Source organism: Rhinolophus ferrumequinum, chromosome X (genome assembly GCF_004115265.2).
Source record: "Rhinolophus ferrumequinum isolate MPI-CBG mRhiFer1 chromosome X, mRhiFer1_v1.p, whole genome shotgun sequence".
In the NCBI taxonomy this organism is placed as follows: Eukaryota; Metazoa; Chordata; class Mammalia; order Chiroptera; family Rhinolophidae; genus Rhinolophus; species Rhinolophus ferrumequinum.
The window spans coordinates 113786303-113812070 of NC_046284.1; the positions used below are offsets into that span (position 1 = coordinate 113786303).

General features: G+C 39.1%; 1 protein-coding gene across 6 annotated transcripts in view; it reads right to left on the reverse strand.

Moving 5' to 3' along the window:
* The window catches only part of REPS2 (RALBP1 associated Eps domain containing 2), a 207795-nt gene that overhangs the window by 74355 nt on the left and 107672 nt on the right, over positions 1-25768 (reverse strand). For 4 of the 6 annotated variants that reach the window (XM_033109675.1, XM_033109665.1, XM_033109656.1 and 1 more), the window contains 2 exons: positions 25590-25635; positions 22341-22477 (listed from right to left, as the gene is read on the reverse strand). The exons of the other annotated variants lie outside the window; for them this stretch is intronic. In XM_033109675.1, the coding sequence (XP_032965566.1) occupies positions 22341-22477; positions 25590-25635 (183 nt within the window). The remainder of the gene's footprint in view (positions 1-22340; positions 22478-25589; positions 25636-25768) is intronic. 6 annotated transcript variants of the gene reach the window in all.

Sequence of the window (25768 nt, forward strand, 5' to 3'; positions counted from 1 at the left end):
ATGTCCTATTTTTGTAAAACATGATGTAAGGGTGTTTCTGAATATACTTTTGCATAAAATTATATAACCTACAAATATTAACAGCAGTTTTGTTTCCTCATTTCGGTGCCTTTATCTATTTTTTTGTTTTTGCTCTTACCTGGCTAGAACATCTAATGTAAAGTTGAATTATAATGGTGATAAGAGCATTCTTGTCTTCTCTTGATCTTAAAGATAAGGCTTTCACTATATCACCATTAAGTATGGTATTTGCTGTACGTTTGTTTTACATACCCTTTAATGGATTATGAAAATTCCCATCTATTTTTGAGATTTTTTTATCATAATTTATTGTTGAATTTTTTAACCAAAGATGCATCTCCATCGAGACAATGGTATGATATTTTCCTTATAATTTGTTAATATGATAAATTACATTATGAATTTTTTGATATTAAAACACCTTTGCAGACCTAGGATAATCCCAACTTGGTCAAGTTTTTCTATCTGCTAGATTTAGTTAGCAATAGTTTGTTTAGGATTTTTGCAACTACATAAGACTGACAAGTGAGTTTCCTTTCTCATCTGGTCCTCTGTTACACTTGATTCAGCTGGAGAATGCTCCCGTCTATACTCTGGAACAGGTTGTGTAAGATTGAAAATCTCTGGTTGTTGCTGAATGTCAAGTAAAGCTTGAAGGCAGAACCATCTGGGCCTGGAGTTTTCTTTGAAAGAAAATTTCTAATCATTTTGCTTAATTGTCACAGGATTATTCAAAGTTTCTAATTCTTAAATCAGTTTTGATAAATATTTTTCTACGCATTTATTCATTTTGTCTAAATGTTCACATTTAATGCCATAAAGGTGCTCATATCCCCTTTATCATCTTAATCTCTGCATATGTGATTTTCTTTTTCCATTTCTAATACTATTTGTGTCATCACTCTAGTTTTCCTTCATTAATCTCACCTGACATTTGTCAGTTTTATTACTTTTCAAAAAAAAAAAAAAAAACTTTGAACATTTTTGAGCCTCTATATTGTATGCTTGCTTTCTGTTTCATTAATGTCTGTCATCTCCTCCCATTTACTTTCTTTGGGCTTATCCTATTTTTCTTTATCTAGCTTAAATTGGTTGCTTAGCTCACTAATTTCTAGTTTTTCTTCTTTTCTAACATAAACATTTAGGGTATAAAACTTCTTTTCTAACATAAGCATTTAATGTATAAATTTTCTTCCAAGTATCTCTTTAATAGAATCTCACAGGTTCTAATATGTGATATCATTCACTTTTAAAATTTTTCCTAATTTCCATTACAATTTCTTTATGATGTTACCTTCTGTTTGAAGTTCATTCTTTACAATTTCCTTCATTGAGAGTCTATTAGCAGCAAGCTTAGTCAGTTTACGTGACTGGAAAGCCTTTATTTTGCCCTCATTCTTGAAAGATGATTTCATTGGGTATAGAATTCTAGACTGACAGCGATTTTCTCCCAGCACATTGAAAATAAGATTTCACTGTCTTCTGGCTTCCATTATTGCTATTGAGAAATCGGATATCAACAGAATCACTGTGTTTTTTTTTAATTAAAGTTTATTGGGGTGACAATGGTTAGTAAAGTTACATAGGTTTCAGAATTACTCTTTTTTAGTAGGTAGTCTGTCTTCTCTCTGGTTGCTTTTAAGATCTTCTCCAGTTTTGGTGCTTTGCAGTACTAAACTTTACCCTGTGTCTGCATATGTATTTCTTCATCCTCTTTTTCTTGCGTAACCTGCTGAGCTTCACTGGAACTTTAGAACCAAGTGGCAGCCTATTAACTTTGAGAAATTCCCAGGGATTCTTAAAATATTGTCTTCCCACCATTTCCTCTTAACTCTCCTTTGGGAGCTATTTGTTTAACTGTGCTGCATTTTGGATAATTTTCTAAGATCTATTGTCCAATTACCCACCTCCCTCTTCAACTGTACTTAATGTCCTGTTAATCCAGTCTTTGAATTTATTTCAATTACTAAATTTTTCATCTCTAGATGTTCTATTTGGTCTTTTTTCAAAATGGCTTTTTCATTTTTAAAATTTCTTGACTACTCACTTATTTTCTTCATCTCTTTTCTTCCAACATATTAAACATATTTATGTAACAGTCTGTGTCTGATAATTCCATAATCTGAGAGCTTTGAATTTTCTACTGTTTTGTTGCTTCTGTTGGCTTTCTCTTACCGTGTTCCACTTCCTAGAGTGTATGGCAACCTCTGACTCTGAAAGCATATTCCTCGGAACTTTATCTGTTGAAATACTTCACGGGCTGGGTAGAAATCGATTAAATAGTTCAAGAAAACTTCCCAGAAATGAAGAATATGAGTTTCTAAATTTAAAAAACCCACTGAGTATCCAAGACAATGGGGGAATAAACAGATTCATGGCAAGGCACATCAACACAAAATTTTAAAATACTGGAGTTAGAAGATTCTACAAGTTTCCAGCAGAGGGTGGGAAAGGAGAGCAAGCCACATACTGTGTTTTCCCGAAAATAAGATCTAACTGGAAAATAAGCCCTAGCATGATTTTTCAGGATGCTTGCAATATAAAATAAGCCCTACCGTATTTCCTCAAAAGTAAGACTGAGTCTTATACTAATTTTTGCTCCAAAAGACGCATTAGGGCTTATTTTATATTATGAACATCCTGAAAAATCATACTACAGCTTATTTTTTGGTTAGGTCTTATTTTTTGGGAAACAAGGTGCAAATGATCAGGCATCCACATGGTTTTACACATCTTAACGTACCATTGGAAGCTAGACTTCATTGGAGCAATGCTATCAAAATTCTGAAAACTTATTTCCAACTGACGATTGCATACCCAAACTAGAAGCCTGCATGGTGGCTCAATTAAAGATGTTTTTAGACATTCAGGGTCTTAAATTGAAGTCTATGTACCCTTTCCAAGAAAACTACTCAAGGATGTTCTCTACCAAAACGACAGTAAACCAAAAAAGAGCAATACAAGTGCGCTGATGATATACGCGTAGGATAAAGGAGATCCAACATAGGAAAAAGAGGGAGGGAATCCTTGGATGACAGTATAGGGAGATGCCATGATAAAAAACTATGTAACACACATAGAAAGACTGTCACTTCAGATTTCTTCAAAAAGATCAAACTAATACCTGATATGCCAGAATTTCATAACAACAACTTTGGAAAATTGAGGGAGTCTACAGTTTATTTGGGGGCAAGTACAATAGAAAAAGAAACAAGTTGATTATTCACTCCAAGGCAACCAAAAACCTGTGCAAGTAATACAAGTAAATTATTTATCATATGGTTTACATAGCCAAAATTATAATGTAAACACTAAATATGAATTAAGCAAATTTACAATATAACTATACTGGGAGGGTGGAAGAAGGGAAAGTTACTACGAAAGAGAAGATAGTAGATGATGACTAAAACTGAAATGTCAACAAGAGGTTATACAAATATGTTATTAATATGAAGGAAATGCCAAAATAATCAACATTAAAAAATCCTGTAGCAAGAGTGTATTCTCCGAAGTCTTGAGGTATGTCAATGGCCTTGGAGGAACTTGTCAGACTTCAGTTTGTCCCCTCAGTTCAGCATGGAGCCCTGGACCTTCCCCTTCAGCATGTCAGGATATCAGCTGGGATGATTCACTTTTCCAGCTTCTTCCCTATCTTTCCAGACTTCATGTCCACTGACTCCCAGTCAAGAGAAGGGAAAACTAAAAGTACCTACTCACTTCACTTCACTCCAGACTTGGAGTATCAGTAAGAAATCTCAAGATTAGCCTACTCACACACATGGCTTCTGGAGGGAGGCAGGCAGTCGAGAGTGCTCCCAAAGCCTCAGATCTTCCCTTAGCTGCCACTCTTTCCAAAACAAAACATTTGATAGCATTGCTCCAAAAAGAAATGCCATTAGCTCATGTATCATTCCTCGTTTGGATGCTGCTGAAAAATCTCTTCCATGCGTTCATGATTCTGTGTTCATTTCCTTTAATGGTAGGAGATATTAATCTAGCTTCATTCTACCAATTTTATGTCTGATTCATTTTTTTGTCTCCCATAGCACCTAAACATACTGCTTTGTGTTTAGTAAGTACTCACACAGTGAGCAAATACTTGAAATTGAATTTAGTAAAGCAAAATCTCCTCTTACAATATTTTTAGTCCGTTCATGACCTTCAATTAGACTCAAATATTTTATCCAGCATGTTCTAATCCATTTTTTAAAAAAGAAAAAGTAGGGGCGGCCAGATGGCTCAGTTGGATAGAGCACGAGCTCTTAATAACAAGGTTGCCAGTTCAATTCCTGCATGGGATGGTGGGCTGAGGCCTTGGAACTAGATTGAAAATGGCAACTGGACTTGGAGCTGAGCTGCATCCTCCACAACTAAATTGAAGGACAATGACTTGACTTGGAGCTCATGGGCCCTGGAAAAACACACTGTTCCCCAACATTCCCCAATAAAAAAACTGAAAGAAAAAGTATACCTTCATGCAAAGTAAAACTGAAAAAACACTTTGGCTTAATAATCCAGTATATACATGCACAAGATGACAACGCACCTGTTAATAACAACAGTGCTTTCCCAGAAGGGAAGAGAAGGAAAGAAGAGGGGAGAACATTTTTTCAGCAGACATTAAAAGCTAACACACTCGTGAAGCAATGGCAGGTTTATCTCTGAAGACTTACAGTTAATAAGGTTGAACACCAGATTATCAGCAAGGCTTTGCGAAATCAAAAAGTTTTGTAAGTGTAATTATAGAAAAATAATAAATACCCAAATCCTAAAAAATGGATTAAAAAGTTCATGAAACTGCCATTGAATTCTAAATTCAGAAAACGCAGTAATAATTTCCAGTGTTTATTAAATCTGTTGAAAGATGTGCATTTTTTGACACTAATTCACTAAATCTCAGCTTTTTGATATCTTCATCCAGAACTCTAACCTCTAAAATTTTGTATCCTCTTACTTCATTATGCTTAGAAATTTCCAGGCAAAGTATTATTCATAGATATTACTGTCTATTTAACTAATTTCCTTCAGATTTTTACAAAGCCCCAAATCAATGACTAAATGAAAACATGTTCCAACTTACTGAGTGGAAATAAAGCAGCAGATGTGGCAACTGAAAGCTTCAAGGAACAGAAAGTCGATTCTTCAGGAGAGTGAAACTTGGAATAACTTCAGCTGTGGAAAAGGGCTCCCATCCCCCCGACTCGGAATATTTTATGAAGAAAATAAAAGCATTCAAATGCCAAAGAACAAAACACTTATAGGATGGAAAATGTTGAAAGGAGCCTGCCAGTGGGACCTACACTTTTAAGTATCAATCAAGTAGAGAGTTAGCCATATGCAAAGCTTCAAGGATTTCATCAGGAAGGACCATTCCTCTTCTTGGCAAGTTCATCAAAATGGCTATTTCTTTGTAATAGAAATCGTTCTTTCTTTCTCTCCTTTCTAATCACAAAAGCATGTGCAAGCCCATGCCTATTCCCCTGATCACCCAGTTACACATTGTGATGGCTTCCTACGTCATATACACCTATATACATGATAAAATGTTTGCCAAGACTACCTTTCCAACAATACCTGCCTCGATCCCCTAATGATGCCCCCACTTATCCCCCTAGATACAAGCTCATTCAATTCTCTGTTAAACAGAACAATTTTTTTTCCCACGGGTTAAAAGAGATGAACTTACACATGCCTTGGAAATGTTCAACAGGGAAAATGTTAATGACTGAGTTTAGAAAAGTAATAAGATCACATTCAGTTCTTTCACTTTGAAGGTGTGAAAATGGAGGCCTGGAAAAGTAAAATTATGTCACCGAGTTCACAAGGCTACTTTCATGCAGCAATCGGTATCACATTTTGAGTCTACAGGACAGGTAGTGGTAAAGAGCAGAAAAGGGCACTGAGATGGGGCTAAGCAGCTGGACAGGGGCTTAGTCTATTTCCAGAAAATAAATATGTCAGAAGGCTGCAAAGCAAGAAAGCACTGCAATTTTAAGGAACTGAAAAAATGCTTCTAACTATGCTATACACCACTAAGTCAGATAAACAAGGTGCTAAACACTATCTAAAACTGTGCCACTGTAGCAAATATTTAGCCTTCTGATTCACATGATCACCACTTCACAAGACTGCATCTTACTCCCCTGATGTAAAATTCACTGCAGTACAGGCATAAGGACATATAGATCAATGGAACAGAGTGAAGTCCAGAAATAAACCCTTATGTTCACAGTCAAGTGTTTCAACAAAGGTGTCAAGGCAATTCAACAGGGAAAGGAGAGTCTTTTGCAACAAGTAGTGCTGAGACAACTGTATATCCACATACCAAGAGATGAACTTGGACCCTTACCTCACACTGTACACGAGAATTAAACCAAAATGGATTAGAGACATGAATGTAAGAGCTAAAATTATATCACTTTTAGAAGAAAACAGGAGAAAATCTTCAAGACCTTGGGTTAGGCAAAGATTTCATAGATCTGATACTAAAAGCACAATCAAAACAGGAAAGAACTGATAAATTACACGTCATCAAAATTCAAAGCTTTGGTGCTTCAAAAGACACCATTAAGAAAATAAAAAGACTGTTTGCAAAAATCTTCTCCCATTCAGTTGGTTGCCTCTTTATTTTGTCGATGGTTTCTTTTGCTGTGCAGAAGCTTTTAAGTTTCATATAGTCCCATTGGTTTATTTTAGCTTTTACTTCCATTGCCTTTGGAGTCAAATTCATAAAATGCTCTTTGAACCCAAGGTCCGTAAGTTTAGTACCTATGTTTTCTTCTATGCAGTTTATTGTGTCAGGTCTTATGCTTAAGTCTTTGATCCATTTTGAATTAATTTTGGTACATGGTGTCAGATAGCAGTCCAGTTTCATTCTTTTGCACATGGCTATCCAATTCTCCCAGCACCATTTATTGAAGAGGCTGTCTTTTCTCCATTGTATGTTTTTAGCTTCTTTGTCAAAAATTATCTGTCCATATATGATTCCACTGGTATGTGGTATATAAACCAAACACAACAAAAGAACAAGACAAACAAATGAGAAACAAAAACTCATAGACACAGACAATAGTTTAGTGGTTACCAGAGGGTAAGGGGGGTGGGGGGTGGGAGATGAGGGTGAGGGGGATCAAATATATGGTGATGGAAGGAGAACTGACTCTGGGTGGTGAACACACAATGGGATTTATAGATGATGTAATAAAGAATTGTACACCTGAAATCTATGTAATTTCACTAACAATTGTCACCCCAATAAATTTAAGAAAAAAGGAAAACAAGAGAATAAAAAGACAAGGTGCCGACTGGGAAAAAATATTTGCAAATCACATATCTGACAAAGGACTTGTATGCAGAAGATAACAAAGAACTCCAGGATACACAACTCAACAATAAGAAGACAAACACCCAATTAAAAAATGGGCAAATAATTTGAGCAGACAGTTCACCAAAGAAGCTATAGGAATCACTAATAAACACATGCAAAGATATTCAGCATCATTAGTCACTAGGAAAATGCAAATCAAAACCACAACAAAATACCACTTCACACCTACTGAGATGGCCATAATAAAAAAGATAACCAATGTTAGTGAAGATGTGAAAAAACAGTAATCTTCACATATTGCTGGTAGGAATGCAAAATGGTACACACTTTAGCAAATAGTTTGGCAGCTTATCAAGTTAAACATAAATTTACCATATACCCAGCAATTCTCTTAGCTGTGTACCTGCAAGAAATTAAAATACGTCTATACCAAGACCTGTATTCAAATGTTCACAGCAGCATGATGCATAATAGGCAAAAAGTAGAAATAACTAAAATATCCATCATAAAACTAAAGAATGGATAGACACAACGTGGTACAACCATACAATGAATGCTAGTCAGCAATAAAAAGAAATGAAATACTGATACGTGCCACAACATGGATGAACCTCAAAAACATTATACAAAGTAAAGGAAGCCAGACACAAAAGGTCCCATACTATATGAATCTATTTATATAAAATGTCAAGAAAAGACAACTCTATAGAGACAGAAAGTAGATCAGTGGTTGGCTGGGCATAGGAATTAACTGTAAGAAGGGAATTAACTGTAATAATAAGGGATATTATTGGGGTGTTGAAAGTGTTCTAAAACTGAATTATGATGACAGTAGCACAATTTGGTGAGTTTACTAGAAATCACTGAATTGTATGCTTAAAATGGATGAACTTTATGGTCTGCAAATTATACCTTGATCATTTTTTAAAGCTAAGGATGGAAACAAGTATAATTAATCATATGGGAGGGAAAATATAGATGAAACAAAAGGGGCCATAGTTTATCATTGTTAAAACCAGGCGTTCAGTATACTATTCCTTTTCTTTTTTTATATATATTTTAAATTTTTGATAAGTTTTTGATTATTAAAAAAGAAATAGGTATATTCCTAAGATCTCCAAGTATTTATGAAGGCAAACTTTCTTTCCTGTCTCCATGAACTGCCTCACGGAAATCTGCCCAACTTTGTAAATCACATAGAAGAGAACACAGGAAAACAATATTAGTTTCCCGCATCTAGAGGGCACCATATTTATTCTATATCTTTTAACGTTAGATATTAGTGTTATTATCTATAGAAAAGTAATGTGTGGCCCCTCCCAAGTTAAATTAATATAGACTGCTTTCTCTGATAACAAATCTACTGCAACAAAGATTTGAACAAAGATTTCCCCATCTTCAAAGCAGTCTGATGGAGAACAAAGCAATTGCATTCTCTGGATCTCAGTCTCCTCGCCTGTAATACGTGAGAGTTGGCCAAGCTGACATTTAAGTTCTCTTTTAGCACTGACACTCTATGATTCTAGACTTTATTTGCCAGTGTTTACCAATAACTTTTTCTTCCTGATAAGGGTTAACTAAGTCCCAGATGGAGACATAGGCATAGTTAAGTGACAGAAACACATGAGATGTAACCTTGTGAAAATCGGTTCATTTCTCATATTACATTTATATAAATGCATTTCTCCTAATTTTACTATTAAACTCCTGAGGTTGGTTTAAAACAAGCTGTGAGTGTGTGTGCGTGTGTGTGTGTGTGTGTGTGTGTATGCGCACACGCATATACTCACTGAAGGGAAGGAAGGTAGGTAGGCAGGCAACCGGGGAAAAAGAGTCTATTCAGAAAAAGTCGAGAACCATATGATTTCATTGATATGTGGTATATAAAACTGAAAATAACAAAGGAACAAGACAACTGAAGAAAGAAAAACTCATAGACACAGAAATAGTTTAGTGGTTACCAGAGGGTAAGGAGGAGGGGATGGTAGATGAGGGTAAAGGGGATCAAATACATGGTGATGGAAGGAGAACTGACTCTGGGTGGTGAACACACAATGGGATTTATAGATGATGTATCACAGAATTGTACACCTCAACCCTAGTAATTTTACTAACCATTGCCACCCAATAAATTTAATTTTAAAAAAGTCTATTATCTTGACACTGTCGCTTTTCCATCATGAATTTTAAAAATGTGACATACAGGCAGACCGGCTTCTAAGTCTTAAGCATTTCAAAATGAGCTTGTGATGACCACTCCACACTAAAGTTTCTCAATCACTCCACAACCTTTTGCAATGTGGATTAAACCTAGACTGCAATAAACTGTTCTAAGACTTCCTAGGGACAGAGTTTACAAACTCCATCTCCCCTACTCTCCAGTCTTTTTGTCCAGTCAGCAGACTTTAGAGTTCGGGTCTGCAATTACTCCTGAAATATACTTTTCCGGGGGCATGCCAGGCCATGGTACTATGTGAACTCATATATTCTCATGGATTCAGGTCCAGTTGTCAGGACAAAGAAAGTTGGTATTTACATAGGAGGTCCTAAAGGATTCTGACTAGGGAAGTGACATCATAGTTGTGCTTAAGAAAATTAATCCTAGGCCGGCTTGGTGGCTCAGGCGGTTGGAGCTCCATGCACCTAACGCCGACGGCTGCCGGATCGATTTCCACATGGGCCAGTGGGCTCTCAACCACAAGGATGCTGGTTCGATTCCTCAACTCCTGCAAGGGATGGTGGGCTGCGCCCCATGCAGCTAGCAACGGCAACTGAACTGGAGCTGAGCTGTGCCCTCCACAACTAAGACTGAAAGGATAACAACTTGACTTGGAAAAAGTCCTGGAAGTACACACTGTTCCCCAATAAAGTCCTGTTTCCCTTCCCCAATAAAATCTTTAAAATAAAAAATAAAAAGAAGAGAAAAAAAGAAAATTAATCCTGTTGTTCTGTGAAGGAAAGAACGAAGCAAGCAAACCAGACTGGTGATTAGCTTCCCAGGCCAACTGGTATTAAGTGAACCAAAGCAGATATCAAAGAAAAATCAACAGCATTTGACTCCAAAAATCATAACCTACAAAGGTTAGCTCAACAGACTTGTGCACAACCCACCAAACACACCCACAGCTCATTCGAGTTAGAAACCACCCAGACTCAGCACCTGCTCACATGTAACTGTAAACTGGCAGAATGCAGGGCCATATCCGTATTTCTCTTAGAATTCTCCACAGTACCAAGCACACCGTAAGTGTTCAGTAAATACTGCTTAAATGAGTCAGACACTTTTCATGGTCATCATTACTGAACTCTATTTCAGTTTTCAAGATTCTACAAACTCAAATGCATATGAGGAATTTAGTGATGTATTGAGAATTATATTGTTTTACGGGATTCAACTCACAAGTTTTATGACAGTCATAAGTGGAATGTCCAACAATAATGGTTAAATAAACCATGGTCAAAATTAATAAAGGTAAAAGTAATAAAATAGAGTATCACCATTTTGCAACTACCAATGAAATAATGGATCTAAGCAGTGGTTTGCTGGAAACAGTTCAGACCAGCTTGTGAAAGCCAACTGTGCCCACATCTGTTCCAAACCCACATTCAGTGACACATCAGTAAGTGTGAAAGTGGCCATGGCAGGAGTGTTTATACCATCAAGATTGGCAAGTGGCCAGTTGTTAAACATTTACCAACACACTGCTGGATGTAGGCAATGATCAATACCTGACAAAACCATGAGTTAAAAGGCTACTGGGGATCTTTATCATAATAGATGCATCAGGCTAATAGTACATGAACCCACTGATCAAGCAGACATCACAAAATAGCAGCATCAGACATCAGGGACCTCCTCATGTGATGCAGTAGGAAGTACACAGCATCATTAGGAAGGATTCTTGCCAGAAATAGAATCTGATTCTAATCAAGCCTAAATCTACCTACCAGTTTACAGGAAATGCAGGAGATGGGAGAACAGACAACCAGCCAAATACAGAATGCAGAACTGTCTACAGGGTGGATGATCTTATGAATAAATGACTGACTACTGGGGGAGGATTAAAGGAGGACCCACAATTAAAAGAGACTTAACAGATGTCAAAACAAACAGAATGTGCACGCACGCCTTGTTTGGATCCTGATTTGAACAAGCCACTATAAGAAGACATACTTGAGACAATTCAGGGAATCTGAACACTGGCTAGATGACAGATAATATTAAGGGATTATTGCTAATTTTGTTACATATGATAAAGGTTTAGTAGTTAAGATTTTTTAAGGCCCTATCTGTTAGAGATACATATAAAGTATTTATGTATTAAATTACACAATATCTAACATTCGCTTCAAAATAATCTGGGGATGGGGTTTCTCTTTTACATATACTTGAAATTTTCCATAATACAGTTTTTAACAGAGTAACCAGTGTACGGAACATATATAAAAGAATTACAAAATTATCAGTACTGACATGGATAATAGCCCCAAGAAATAATGTAGTACAAAAAAGCATGGGGGAATTATGTACAGTGTGACACCAGTTATTTTAACGATAAAAAGACATGAAATTGACATCACAGGTACACATGTCCATTCATAAATGCATTAGAAAATGTCTCCAGAATGCATTCCCTGGGGAGGTCACTGGGCTTGATGGAGATGAGCTTAAGGGACAGACCTGCAACGTTTGAATTCCACACACAAGAAAGTGTCTATTACTCAAGTGAGTTTTATAAGCATTTTAAAAATAAAGGGTATACTAACATTTCCCACTATATCCTGCAAAGATTTGTGTCCTGTTCCATCCCACACGCCCTTGATAAAGTATGCAGCCAGACAGGGACTGCTGTAAAACTGGAGTGTGGGTATAAAAGAGAATGCACCCTGCCCAACAGCATGACTGGCTGCACCCTCACCCTGGCAAGCCTTTGTAAAACTTCTCCAGGCTTCTGACTTCTGCAGACACCGATCACAGCACTGTGCTGGTACAGAAACTCTCATGTAACTCACTGGGGGGGAAACCCCATAGAGTAAGAAAACAGGAAAAGGCACGAAGACAAGGACAGACAGCACATGGCAACCACACCTTCCAAAGACTGACACTGGCGTGTATCTAGATGAGCACGCTGGATACTGGCACAAATAAGCTTGCAAATACCAGGACTACATTTTTCCTCTGAAAATGTTCGTCCAGCCCAACAACCCAAATATACTTCTATATGTTTACATGACCTTTCAGACTTCAAATTTCATGACAAAGCAACACTACACGCAGCCAACATCTTTTATCTATCAACTACTGAGAAGCTCAAGGGAAATCTCATTTGCTGTCACTATGAATTTTGAGTGTTGTTTCTCACGATAGACCCCACCACAAACAAGTCCAGGCCTGAAAGCAAAGATTCAGGTCGAGAAAGCTAGATGGCATTCCTTGGCTCGTCAAAGACAAATGAGTGCAGTGGCAGCCAAAATGAATACACCAGACTTCATCAAAATTAAAAACTCCAAAGAACACCATCGAAAAAGTTGAAAGGACCACCCACAAAATCAGAGAAAATATCTGTAAATCATGTATCTGAAAAGGGACTTGTGTCCAGAATACATTAAGCGCCCTCACAATTCAACAATAAAAAGACAAATAACCCAATGTAAGAATGGGCAAAGATTTTGAACTGACATGTCTCCAAAGATGACATAAACATGGCACATGAAAAGACATTCAACATCAGCAGTCACTAGAAAATGCAAATGAAAACCATGATACCACTTTATACCTATTAAGATGGCTAAAATCAAAAGAACAGGCAATAACAAGCGTTTCAAAGATAGGAGAAAACAGTCATCCTCATTCACTGCTGGTGACGTGGCAAATTGGTGCAGCTGCTTTGGAAAACACAGTCATCATATGAGCCAGAAATTCCACTCTCATGTATGGTATATACCCAAGAGAAAGGAATACATGTTTCCACAAACAGCTGTACATGAATGTTCAGAGCAGCATTATTCATAACAGCCAAAAAGTGGAAACCATGGATGGAGAGATACCCTGGTCATAAAGATACCCTGGAAATGTCCATCAACTGATAAATGGATACATTAAATGTGTCACGTCCACACAATGGAATATTACTCATCCATAAAAGAGATGAAGTACTGACACATGCTACAACCTGGATAGACCTTGAAGACATTATGTTAAGTGAAAGAAGCCAGGTACAAGACACCATATATTGTATGAATCCATTAATATGGAATGTCCAGAACAGGCAAATTCATAGAAAAAAGGAGGTTAGTGGTTGCCAACAGCTGGGGGTTGGGAGAGGAAAGAAGAACTGAGGATGACTGCTGATGGGTACGGGGTTTTGGGGGGGGGGTCGATGAAAATGTTCTCAAAGTGTATACTGCTAGTAGTTACACAACACCATAAATATACTAAAAGCTACTTAACTGTATACTTTAAAACGGTGAATTTTATAGTATGAGGATAATATCTCAATAAAGGTTCCATTAAAAAAAAAAAAAAAACTGTCCAGACTACCAAACTGAACCTGTGGCTGGCTGCGTCTTGCAGAACCAAAAGTTTGGGGGTAGGGCAGGAATCCCATAATCCTACTAGATTGTTTAATCCCACTAGATTTTAAAAGGGAACATGTGGCTCTCACAGGAATGACACAATAAGGAAAATCTATAAGGTCAAAGTCATCTGTGTGGCTGAATTCATCCTTTAGGGAAAGAACATGAAAGGTAAGTTTAGTCTTGAGAACATCGCTTATTCCCGAGGGGTTTACCATTTCTCAAGTTGCAAAAAGAAACACTTTGTAGAAAACCCAGGAGACTCTTCTCAGCTCACCACTCCAGAAACACACCTCCCTTCCAAGACACAGCCCTTCCCACAACACCTTGCCCATCTGTACGACTCACAATAGAGGCTTTGGGAAGTCCTCCAAACTATTCCCCATTGATGGAGGGGCACTGAAGAGGAATCAGAAGAACATAGCAGAGCTTTCAAGAATGTTCTGCTAATTTTTGATAAAGAAGCAAAAAACATACAATGGAGAAAAAACAGCCTCTTTAATAAATGGTGCTGGGAGAATTGGAAAGCCACGTGCAAAAGAATGAAACTGGACTGCTATCTGTCACCATGTACCAAAATTAATTCAAAATGCATCAGAGACCTAAGCATAAGACCTGACACAATAAACTGCATAGAAGAAAACATAGGTACTAAATTTATGGACCTCGGGTTCAAAGAGCATTTTATGAATTTGACTCCAAAGGCAATGGAAGTAAAAGCTAAAACACATGAATGGGACTATATCAAACTTAAAAGCTTCTGCACAGCAAAAGAAACCGTCGACAAAATAAAGAGGCAACCAACTGAATGGGAGAAGATTTTTGCAAACAGTGCCTCCGAGAAGGGGCTAATATTCAAAATATACAAAGAACTCATGCAACTCAACAACAAAAAAACAAACAACCCAATTGAAAAATGGGCAGAGGACCTGAAGAGACATTTCTCCAAAGAGGACATACAAATGGCAAATAGACATATGAAAAAATGCTCAACACCACTAATTATCAGAGAAATGCAAATAAAAACCACAATGAGATATCACCTCACCCCAGTCAGAATGGCTATCATCAACAAGACAAATAGTAACAAGTGTTGGAGAGGCTGTGGAGAAAAAGGAACCCTCATACACTGTTGGTGGGAATGCAGACTGGTGCAGCCGTTATGGAAGGCAGTGTGGAGGTTCCTCAAAAAATTACGAATAGAATTACCGTACGATCCAGCAATCCCTCTCCTGGGTATCTACCCAGAAAATCTGAAAACATTGATCCATAAAGACACATGTGCTCTAATGTTCATTGCAGCTTTGTTTACGGTGGCCAAGACATGGAAGCAACCAAAGTGTCCTTCGATAGATGAATGGATAAAGAAGTTGTGGAATATACACAATGGAATACTATTCAGTGGTAAGATGAAATAGGACCATTTGTGACAACATGGATGGATCTTGAGATTATAATGCTAAGCGAAGTAAGTCAGAAAAAATAGAGAACCATACGATTTCACTGATATGTGGTATATAAACCAAAAACAACAAAAGAACAAGACAAACAACTGAAAGAACAAAAACTCATAGCCATGGACAATAGTTTAGGGGTTACCAGAGGGTAAGGGGGGAGAAGAGAACAGCGCTCTAGAAGAGGGTAAACGGGGTCTAATATATGGTGATGGAAAGAGAACTGACTCTGGGTGGTGAGCACACAATGTGAGATATAGATAATGTATTACAGAAGTGTACACCTGAAATCTATGTAACTTGACTAAAATTGTCACCCCAACAAACTTTAATTTAAAGAAAAGAAAAAGAATGCTCTGGAATGTTTTGTCATTTCAGTTGCATTCCAGGAGGTGGCAGCAGACTTGCCATAGAGATACCCTGGGTAAATAACGGTAGGCAAGTTTTCAGACAGGTAAAGTCAGTTGGGAAGAACATATCTGGGATACTCTCAGGCACCGTCTGGTCATTGCAGCTATAGAATGAAAAGTAAGTTTTCTGTAACAGGTACTATATATACATGAGGTAATATGTATACAAACTTTAAAAGATACAAATGGTATTCAATGAAAAGTAAGTTTCTCTCACTCCTGTCCCCGGTCATCCTATTCTCTTCCTGAGAGATAACCACTGTTATTAGTTTAAGTATCTTTCCAGAAACTGTGTATACATTCAAGAACATATGAGTACACATTATGCAGCATGCCTTTTCCACTTAATTTCTCTCAGCTAGTTCTCCACTTAGTACACATACCTTTTTCTTTTGAATGGCTTCATAAGATTCTATGATATAGATTTACTGTCATTTCTTAACCATGGAATTAATTTTTATTATCATGATCTAAAAGAAAAGACATGAGCTATCGATGGACAGATACTATCCCTGGATGTGTTTTGTTCAGCCATCACAATGGTTTTAGCATGTGGATCTCAATATATTTGGCCATATGGAAAGTGGTGGAAAGAGCTGTGTACCAACATGCACTCTCATCTTTTACAGTAAGAGGGGTGTCACTGGGAGATGGCTACCTTGCCAGGGTCTACTTGTCTCAGCTGCCTGGCAGCTGGCTATCCATAGGACTAGGTTTCCCCGGTTAGATTTGCGTGGAAGTGCTGAGGGTTCCTGGTCTGAAGCTTTAAAAGAATAGTCATACCCCCTCCAGCCAATGTCTGTTTTCTGCCCGGTGGCTGCTCAATGACTGGACAGGGCTGTTGTAGCAGAGGCAGTTGACCATCACCATGGAAACCGTGGGCTGCAGAGCTTAGGCATGACTTTGGAAGGGGCAGGTCAGTATCAAAAGTGGAAGGAGGGGAGTTCCCACCCTACACAGTAGAACACAAAAAAACCCTTTTACGAAAAACAATTACCTTATGAAAACAACAGTTTCAATGAGGAAAAGGAGGTTATTAGGGTCTAAAAGGTATTGCCTTCCAAGTTTTGGCAATTATGACTAAAATTGCTATAAACATCTATGTGCACATTTTACGTGTGGACATAAGTTTTCGACTACATTGGGTAAATACCAAGGAGCAAAGTTGCTGGATCATATTGTAAGAGTATGTTCAGTTTTGTAAAAAACTGAAACTGTCTTCCAAAGTGGCTGTGCCATTTTGCATTCCCACCAACGACGAATGAAGAGTTCCTGTTGCTCCACATCCTTGCCAAAACTTGGAAGCAACCAAGATGTCCATCAGAAGGTGAATGAATAAACTGTGGTATATCCAGAAAATGGAATACTATTCAGCAGTAAAAAGAAATGAGCTATCAACTCATGAAAAGACACGGAGGAAACTTAAATACATATTACTAAGTGAAAGAAGCCAATCTGAAATGACTACATATTGTATGATTCCAACTACTATAAGACATTCTGAAAAAGGCAAAACTATGGTGACAATAAAAAAGATCAGTGGCCACGGGGTTTTGAAAATTAATCTGGGGAATGTAATCAATAATGTTGTAAAGATTTTATTGGGTATCCGATGGACACGTGTCCCATTTGGGAGACTACCTCAGGGATGATGTAGATGCCTGATCACTGCACTGTACACCTGAAGCTGAACAATAATGAATGCCAACTACAATTATATATATATATATATATGTATATATAGGTATGTATACATTTACAAGAGGCAGAGTACAGCATTGGGAGTGGAGACAGTGGAAATGGGATGACTCGGTGCGATGTCAGGGGGTAAGGGATGGGGGGAGGGGGGTTGTCACTGTGTGAGGGATAGAAATGATAAACGTCTAAGTATTACTTTGTCTTGTGCACCTGAAACTAATAAAAAAAAAATCAGTGGCCAGCCAGGGGTTGGCGGGGTAAGTAAGAGGAAGGGATGAAGCACAGAGGTGGAGCACAGAGGATTTTAGGGCAGTGAAAATACTCTGTATGATATTATAAATGATGGATACATGTTATTATACATTTGCCCAAACTCATAGAATGTTTAATACCAAGAGTGAGCCATAATGTAAACTATGGACTTGGAGTCATTATGATGTGTCAATGCATGTTCATCAATCGTAACATTCCACTCCTGGGTATTTATCCAAAGAAATCCAGAACACTAATTCGAAAAGATATCTGCATCCCTATGTTTACTGCAGCACTACTTATAATAGCCAAGATATGGAAACAAATGAAATGCCCATCAAAAGACAACTGGATAAATTGTGGTACATTTATACAATGGAATATTACTCTGCCATAAAAAAGAATAAAATCTTATCATTGAGAAAACACGGATGGACCTAGACGGTATTATGGTAAACAGTGGGGTTGTTGATCGTGGGAAAGGCGCGTGTAGGGGCCAGGGGTATACAGGAAATCTCTATACCTTCCCCCTAATTTTGCTGTGAACCTAAAAATGCTCTTAAAAAATGAAGTCAATTTAAAAAATGAAAAAAAAAAGGATTGCTTGGACAGTATGACTTTCCTTATAGGAACTTCAGTAATAAAATATGTTTCGTGGCTGTAAGTACAGAGCTCTAAAATCTAAATATCAGTATGCAAGTCCCGGGTTAACTGCCTCTAGATTTTGTCCGCTTACATAATTACTGACTTAGCCTATCATGCACATTTTTGTTTTCTCTCCCACACAGCAGCTGTGTGGGACAGAGAGGATAGCTCCACAACCTGGATCTGCTATCACAAAGGTGATCTCCCTTTTACACACAGTGATGTTATATGAGCTTCTCCCTAGGAAAACACATGCATTCGATGTAACGCAAGCACCTACCTATGGCCCTGGGATCGTCTAGACTCCTGTAAATCACATGTTCACACTCTCTTCACAGACAGCAAAGTTAAAGCCAATGGTCCCACACTGTCAGGGTTGACCTTGTTCATTTTTACGCGATTCCCTTAAATCCTATCCAAATCCGACACCAAGTCTGATTCAGTAATTTAGCCTCCTTCACTCTGTTTTTCACAATCCTGTGATTCTCATTTTTTAAAACAGTAGCTTCACTTTATCTTTCCCTTTCAACTCAGGTCCACATCTTGTTTCACTGTACATTCTCTACCCCCTCTTTTCTTTACCTTTCCTTACTCTTCTATTGTTATAAACAGAGTTGCCCCAGTAGAGTCTGTTTTAAGCCATAAAGTTGGCAGAAAGACGGGGTACTGAGGACCGGAAGGATATGGACTCAGTGAAGTAGCAGGTTAGGTTTGCTTCCCCAAGGCCACCCTCACAATCCCAAGAGCTTCAGAGAAGGCTGGTCCAGAACCTCGTAGGAAAAGTGAGGAGGAGACAAGTGGTCCCTGTGGTTAGGAAAAAGATGTAGCAACAGAAGCTGAGTGAACCTTCTGAGCAGGCAATTCACAAAAAGAATACTAATGGCCAATAATATTATGAAAAGATGTTTGGTCTCACTAGGAATCAAGGAAATACAAACGTCTGCCTATCAGATTGGTAACATTTCAAAGGGTGAACATTGACCAGTACTGACAAGGGTGTGAGGAAACACTCTCAGACAATGTTAGCTGTGGGGGAAGTTGGTAGGTCCAAGTTTTCTGCAGCACAGTTTAGCAACATATATCTACACTTCAAATGTTTATGGCCTTGGACTCAGGAAGTCCAACTTGCAGGATTCCCCCCAAGAAAATAAGTAGATAAAGAAACAAAGAAAGGTAGGGATACAAAGTCTGTAAAAACCTCTGCCTTGTTTATGACGTGAGGGCAAAGTGAGGTAGGTGGGGCAGTCTAGGAGAGAAGCTCGGGACCTGCGGGGGATGGGGCGTGGAGAAGAGAGGAGAGAAGAGTAAGAGCCAGGGAAGGGGAGGAGAGGGGAGCAGGATGGAGCAGAGGGGTGCAGGGAGGATGAAAAGGGGAGAAAGGCTTATAAGGGGCTGTACGAGAAAGAGGCAAGAAGAGCACGCGCCAGGGAGTACTGTGTGAGGTGAGAGAAAGTGTGGGGAAGAGCTAAGGACGAGGAGAGGGAGACACAGCAAAAGACAAGTCTCCATCAATGCACCACCAATTATGGTACATCCGCAGCACACGGCGTTAAAAGAACAATGCAGCTCTCTGTTATGAAACGTAAAGACGGTTAATTGGGATGCTCCAGATATAAAACAGTAAGCCTAGTGCGACCCAGTTTATCAAAAGTGACACAGAAAGACAAGTGCAGCTGAGGGTTTACTCCATGGGCGTCATGGTTCTCAATGGGTGCACTATTCTGACAGGTTTATACTTTACTTCATGCTTTCCTCGTCTGTCGGAATTTCAGTAAGCCATTTCTACCAAGATGCAATACACTAAAATTCTATGGAACTTAGACCCTCGCACTTTCCTTTGAGAATTAATCAACATGGAAACAAATTAAGTAGATACAATGGTACCACCTGCTTTTCATACTGCAGAAGTGCTGCTCTTCATGTGATCAATTTCAAGGGCTCATTAAAATGTCATTTGTGTAAACCTGTACTGGCAAGACAATGGAGGTAGGCTATAAATATAGATGTCACCCGCCTAACTGTTCTTCGGCATTGATCAAACCAAAATACGTTTCCTCTTTCAGTCACGTCAACATTGGAGATGTAAAAAGAAGCTGTCTTAATTCAGGTTCTCTCAAAAGCAGCCCCTAAGACAGGGACTTGGGAACAGGTCTTTGATTCATCTGTGGGGAAAGTGAGGCAAAGCCGGAGGGAAGAAAGACAAGAAAGCGTGTGTTACTGAATGGAGCACCACAGCAGGTAACTGGGGCTTAACCTCTGCAAGCCCTCTGAGGAACAGTGGGTAACAAATCACAGAATGTCCCACTGGGGGTCAAGAACGTCAGGGGGCTTTGTCCTCAGACGCCCTTCCCTCATTGGTCTTCTGTGGGACTGAGCGCCTATGGGCCAAACATGGTGCTATTTGCATATGGTTCATTATCTCACCAAAAACCTAGTTCCATGGAGCATTGGCCCTATTTTACAGATCAGGCATCTCAGATGCAGAAAGATTAAGCCACTTGCTGGAAATCAGTTAACAAGCAGCTGAGCTGGACGCTAAGAGCAGCCTTGTCTCTTCCACCCTGCGTTGCAATGTCATAAAAGCCACAGCACATCCACTCTCAACACAGCTGACACTTCTTGTGCTGACACAGCCCGAGAGATGCTTGCACGTTTCCAGGCTCTCTCCTTATAAGAAAAACGTACTGAGATAACTGGCCAGATTGTTTTAATCTTCTTGCATCCATCGAAAAATCTTCTAGGTCATAATCCGCCAGCTATGTGAGATTTTTATAGCATCATCATCCTTAGCTACTCCCATCCCAAATACCAGTTACTATGAAATTATACCAGAATTTGGATCAAAGTATGGGGGGAAATTCAAGGCAAATTTTTATCTGATGAACTCATGGCAGAGAATCAAATTTCATAGAGCGCTCCAGATTCTCATATATTAAAAAAACATTCTATAACTTTACTGTGAAGAGAGTACTTTATTAGAACAAATAAAACATGCTGAGCTCTGCCGGGACACAGGGGTCAGGCTAATGTGTGAGCCAAAGACTCTTTTCTTGCTTTAGAAAAGATAATAATCTGCAAATCACTAGCATCTGAGGTTGGCTTGATTTAAAATGCACATAGATAGAGAAAGTTCCAGGAAATCACTGTATTTATAGCTTGCCTATACTGGTCAGTGGAAAAGTCCTTGCTGCTCCCCAAATAACACTTGGGACAGCACCGTATCTTAGCACCTTCACTACAGCAAAGACACGGTTCTCATCTGCCATTCCGTAGGTTCCCTAGGTGGACGTCCCTGACGTTACCAGGAGCCAGGGGAGCAGACAGGCCCCTCTGACCTCACCAACCATCCTCCACCCGCGCCTCCAATCCGGCTCTACAGCAGCCGGCTCCAGAAGCCCCCGAAGCCCCCGAGCAGCCATCTGAAGGTGCCCTTGCCGTAGACCCCAACCATCAACCACCAACCATTGAACCATCAGTCACACTGAGAAAGCAGAGCCCCTCAGCATGAAACCCTACAGGACACAGGATCTTTGCCACAAGAAGAAAATGCAGGAGAAGATTCTGGCCAGACACTGATCACCCAGATCTTTCACAGAACCGCAGAAGCATCTGAGGAAATCACAGACAGCACCCTTGTATACAAATTACCAGGATGCAGAGAACAAGACCCCAGCTTCGCACTCAGTGGGCTTTCTGGGGCTGAAGCGTTTTTTATCTTATCCTCTTGCTACAATTTCATTCTTCTTGATCCAGAGCAAGTGTGGGCAAGGCTCCAGACACATGTGATACCTATCTGCCTAAAACTGCTTTCCCTCCCAAGAATCCCACAGCACTGTGGAGACTTTCCTGGGGTGGGAAACAGCCAGGTCCACTCGTTTCCTGGGCTCACTGGCAACACCCATCCACTGATTCCAACGGGAAAGGGAAAGGCTGGGGTGCAGAGCTGGGACACTTCACCTGGCACACTGGGCTGGAAGACTTTATTCAGATCCAAGGAGGAGGCTCTGGAATGGGTTTTCTGTGGCCGCGGTGGCGGGGTGGGTGGGTCCTCGCCTCTTTTCATGGCCTCTTCTATGGAGGTGCTAGAGTAAGATCTGCAGCAAAATAAGGGAAGGTCAGAAGGGAAACAGCAAAGCTTTACTCTCTAAAGTTGGGCTGAAATGGAAAATACCCACAAAAGTCAAAGCTACTACAAAGGACTCACGAGCTCCCAGAGCAACCATGGACTCTACTGTCCCCTAGATGTCCCGATCTGCAATAACTGCCCAAACCCCCAGCCATGAATCAGAATCTTTTTTAACCTCTTTGCTCTTATTATACCTTAGACCTAAATTTACCCAAAAGGAAAAGCTTTCTGTCAATTCAAATCCGTTTCTATGGGAACTGTTAATAAGAATAGCATGTAAACCCTTCTGCTTAGGTACTTGCATATTTTAACAGAAGGGCTCCCTGGTATAAACTGATAGCAGGACTTTCCTCCTGTTTACATGCAAATACGATGGCAGGTACATATGGAGTTGGGACAGATAAGCTGAGAGTAAGAATCAAACATTCAAGGGAATATTCCACAAATGAAAATTCGGGAGAGGAGAACACACATCAATCAGGTTGTCTTACCACAAGAAATGTGGGTTTGGGAAAATTTTCAAAGCAAAGGCCTCCTCTTAACCTCCTCCCTCAATCTGTGACAAGGCAGTAACTACTTAGCCAACTTCTGAGATTGTAATTCCAATAATGACCTTTAAAGAAAAGTGAACTAAACAACTTGCCTCTGGTCACATACATTCGATTCAAACTCTAGTATCTCTTTGCTTCTAAATTCCATTTTTAAAATGTTCTGATACTGTCTATGAGCCAGGGAGGAAATCTTTTGATGGTAGCGGCTAGACTATTTATAAGAGACTACTTATTTTCTGAGTTAATTCAACTCGTCCATTCCTTAGAAATGTTTGTGGAACAAGTTCCCATTATGATTTGCTAAGAAGTGGATGTATACATCTGTTCTATTCAACTTCTTCGCTAAGCTCATGTCAAAGAAGAAAATGACCTTTGAGTCAGAATGTGTCCAAGAGACAAATTAACCTCAGAAAACTGTGCTTAGTAGTTAGCTATTAGAGTAGCACTTATGAAATTACAATCTATCCATTTCTATTAAGCAACTTCAGTTCTTGCTAAAGCTGGTTTTGACACAGCAAGTTTTCATTTTCCTGAATAAGTTCCTCAAAGTTTCTTGGTGGTAGTCGAGAGTTTTGTCTGTCATGCAAGGTTGCAATCTTTAATAAAGCCACTATAATGGCATGTGACATGCTCTGGGGTGGTCTCTGTAACGTAAGTGGCGAGACAGGGAAGGCAAAGGCATGCAGGAGCTAGCAGGATGAATGCTCTAGCACTTTCAACCAGAATAAAAGGGAAGTGATATGAAAGGACAACCAAGTTTTCAAATGGGAAGGCTTGATTTAAAAAGGAAATTAGAGGCCCTAGAGGCTAGAAATTTAAAAACTTTCTATGCCAAATATAGCTTTAGTGACATTTTTCACTCAAGAAAGACAAAATACTGTGTATGTATAATAATGTGTGGGCATATATACACATACAGTTAAGCACACTATCCCATTCAACAGAGCTCATGCAATTTTATCTCCATGTACAGCCCTGTGTATTTATATTTTGGAAAGTTAACTTAATATCAAATAAGTGATACTGAGAAACTATGACGGCAACCAATTAAAATATAATTAGCAGGGAATCAACGAAACGATGAGTGTGGTAGTGTTAGAATGGTGATTTTCCCTCTTGTCCTTACATTTGTACAAAGCTTTATTATTCTAAAAAGGAGGATAAAAATGATTTGATTCTCTTGGTCTCAATAAAGACCCAGTTGGGAGTAGTGAAAATAAAAACATCCAAATTAGACCAGGAGACCAATCCCTAAAGGAATAATATATACAATTTAGCTAGTGATATTAATAACAGAAAATGTGACTATGAGATTTTGTAATTTCACTCACTCTGGGAGAGACAGGAAGTCAGTAGAAGTGAAAACTGTGAGGTTCAATTTACAGTTAACATAGGACACATGAGCAGATTTTTGCAATTCAAAGGTTTTTCCTACTGTGAAGGCAGACAAGTGTTTCTATACCTACATCCTAAAGCCAGTGCAGACTAATGTGTAAAAGATCCATCATACTTTTTTTTTAAAAAAAGAGTACATGTGTTAACCATAGAGAGTAATAATGCCTACACCTTTTTTTCCTACCAAAATGAATTACTGTATCTGTTGATGTTCAAAATATGAACATAGACATCTGTACCTTCTATACACAAGGAAACAAAACCCCAGTTTGGCAAATCCAGACATAAAAGATAAACTAAGGGGTAACTCGGATTTCCAAGGAGGTAAGATTTCCTTAAATGTCAGTATTTCAAGCCTATAGAATGTGATCAGATTTAAATTCACTTTTTCGGGAATGCGTCTAGTAGCCAAAAGAGGGGAAAAGTCACTAAGAGCCAAAGTACAACTTGGGAAAGACACACAGTGTCCTGCCTTACACTGCATCTACTGGGGACGAGCGGTCCCAATACCTACGTCCCTCTTGATGCTCTATTAGTGTTTATGCATTTCTCCTCGCTTCTCCCTTCTGATGTCTGATGTCAACCACAGCTCTGCCTCACTGGCTCTCTCTCCTCTGCTAGTCTCTACTGATTTAAAAACTGTGAAGCCGAGAAGAGGCTCTAAGATAAGATGGAACAGACCATAAGCACTGCTTACCTGAAGCTTCGCGCCTCCCTGAAATCACCATATGCATTTCTGTTCCCTCCTCTAGACTGTACCCCCGACTTTGTAGTTTTTGGTGTTCACCTCATCAGGATAGTAAATATCAGTGTTAGTTACCTTTTAACTGTATTTCCTTCTTTCCAAAGCTACTTCCCCCTATTCATTATCATCCTGCAACCACTGGGGCATATCAGACAAGCCACTTCTTCGTGTCAGGTGACCGGAGAGCAGCAGCCACCATCTTTCAGCGCTGATAAACACAGAAACTAAGAGTCTCCCCAGCAGCACCAGTTCCCTCATGCCGAGTGAACTCACCCATATAAATCCTAAGCTTCAAATCGAAAGGAAAAGGAGATTGCAGGTTGGATGGGTTATTTCTAGTCTAGGAGAAGGCACAAAGGGCATCAAAGCAGAAATTAAACAAACACTACCTGGATCTTGGTCTTGCTTTGAGACTGCTGGAATCCTTAGGAGTGGCTGAAACAAAGATTAGTTGTTGTTTGCTTGGATTTCATTTCTGCAGTTAAACAGGTTTATATGCTGCCCTTGGGCTAGTACAGAACTCATCAACAGGTCAACGTGAGGTACAGGTGTCCATATGGAGAACTTG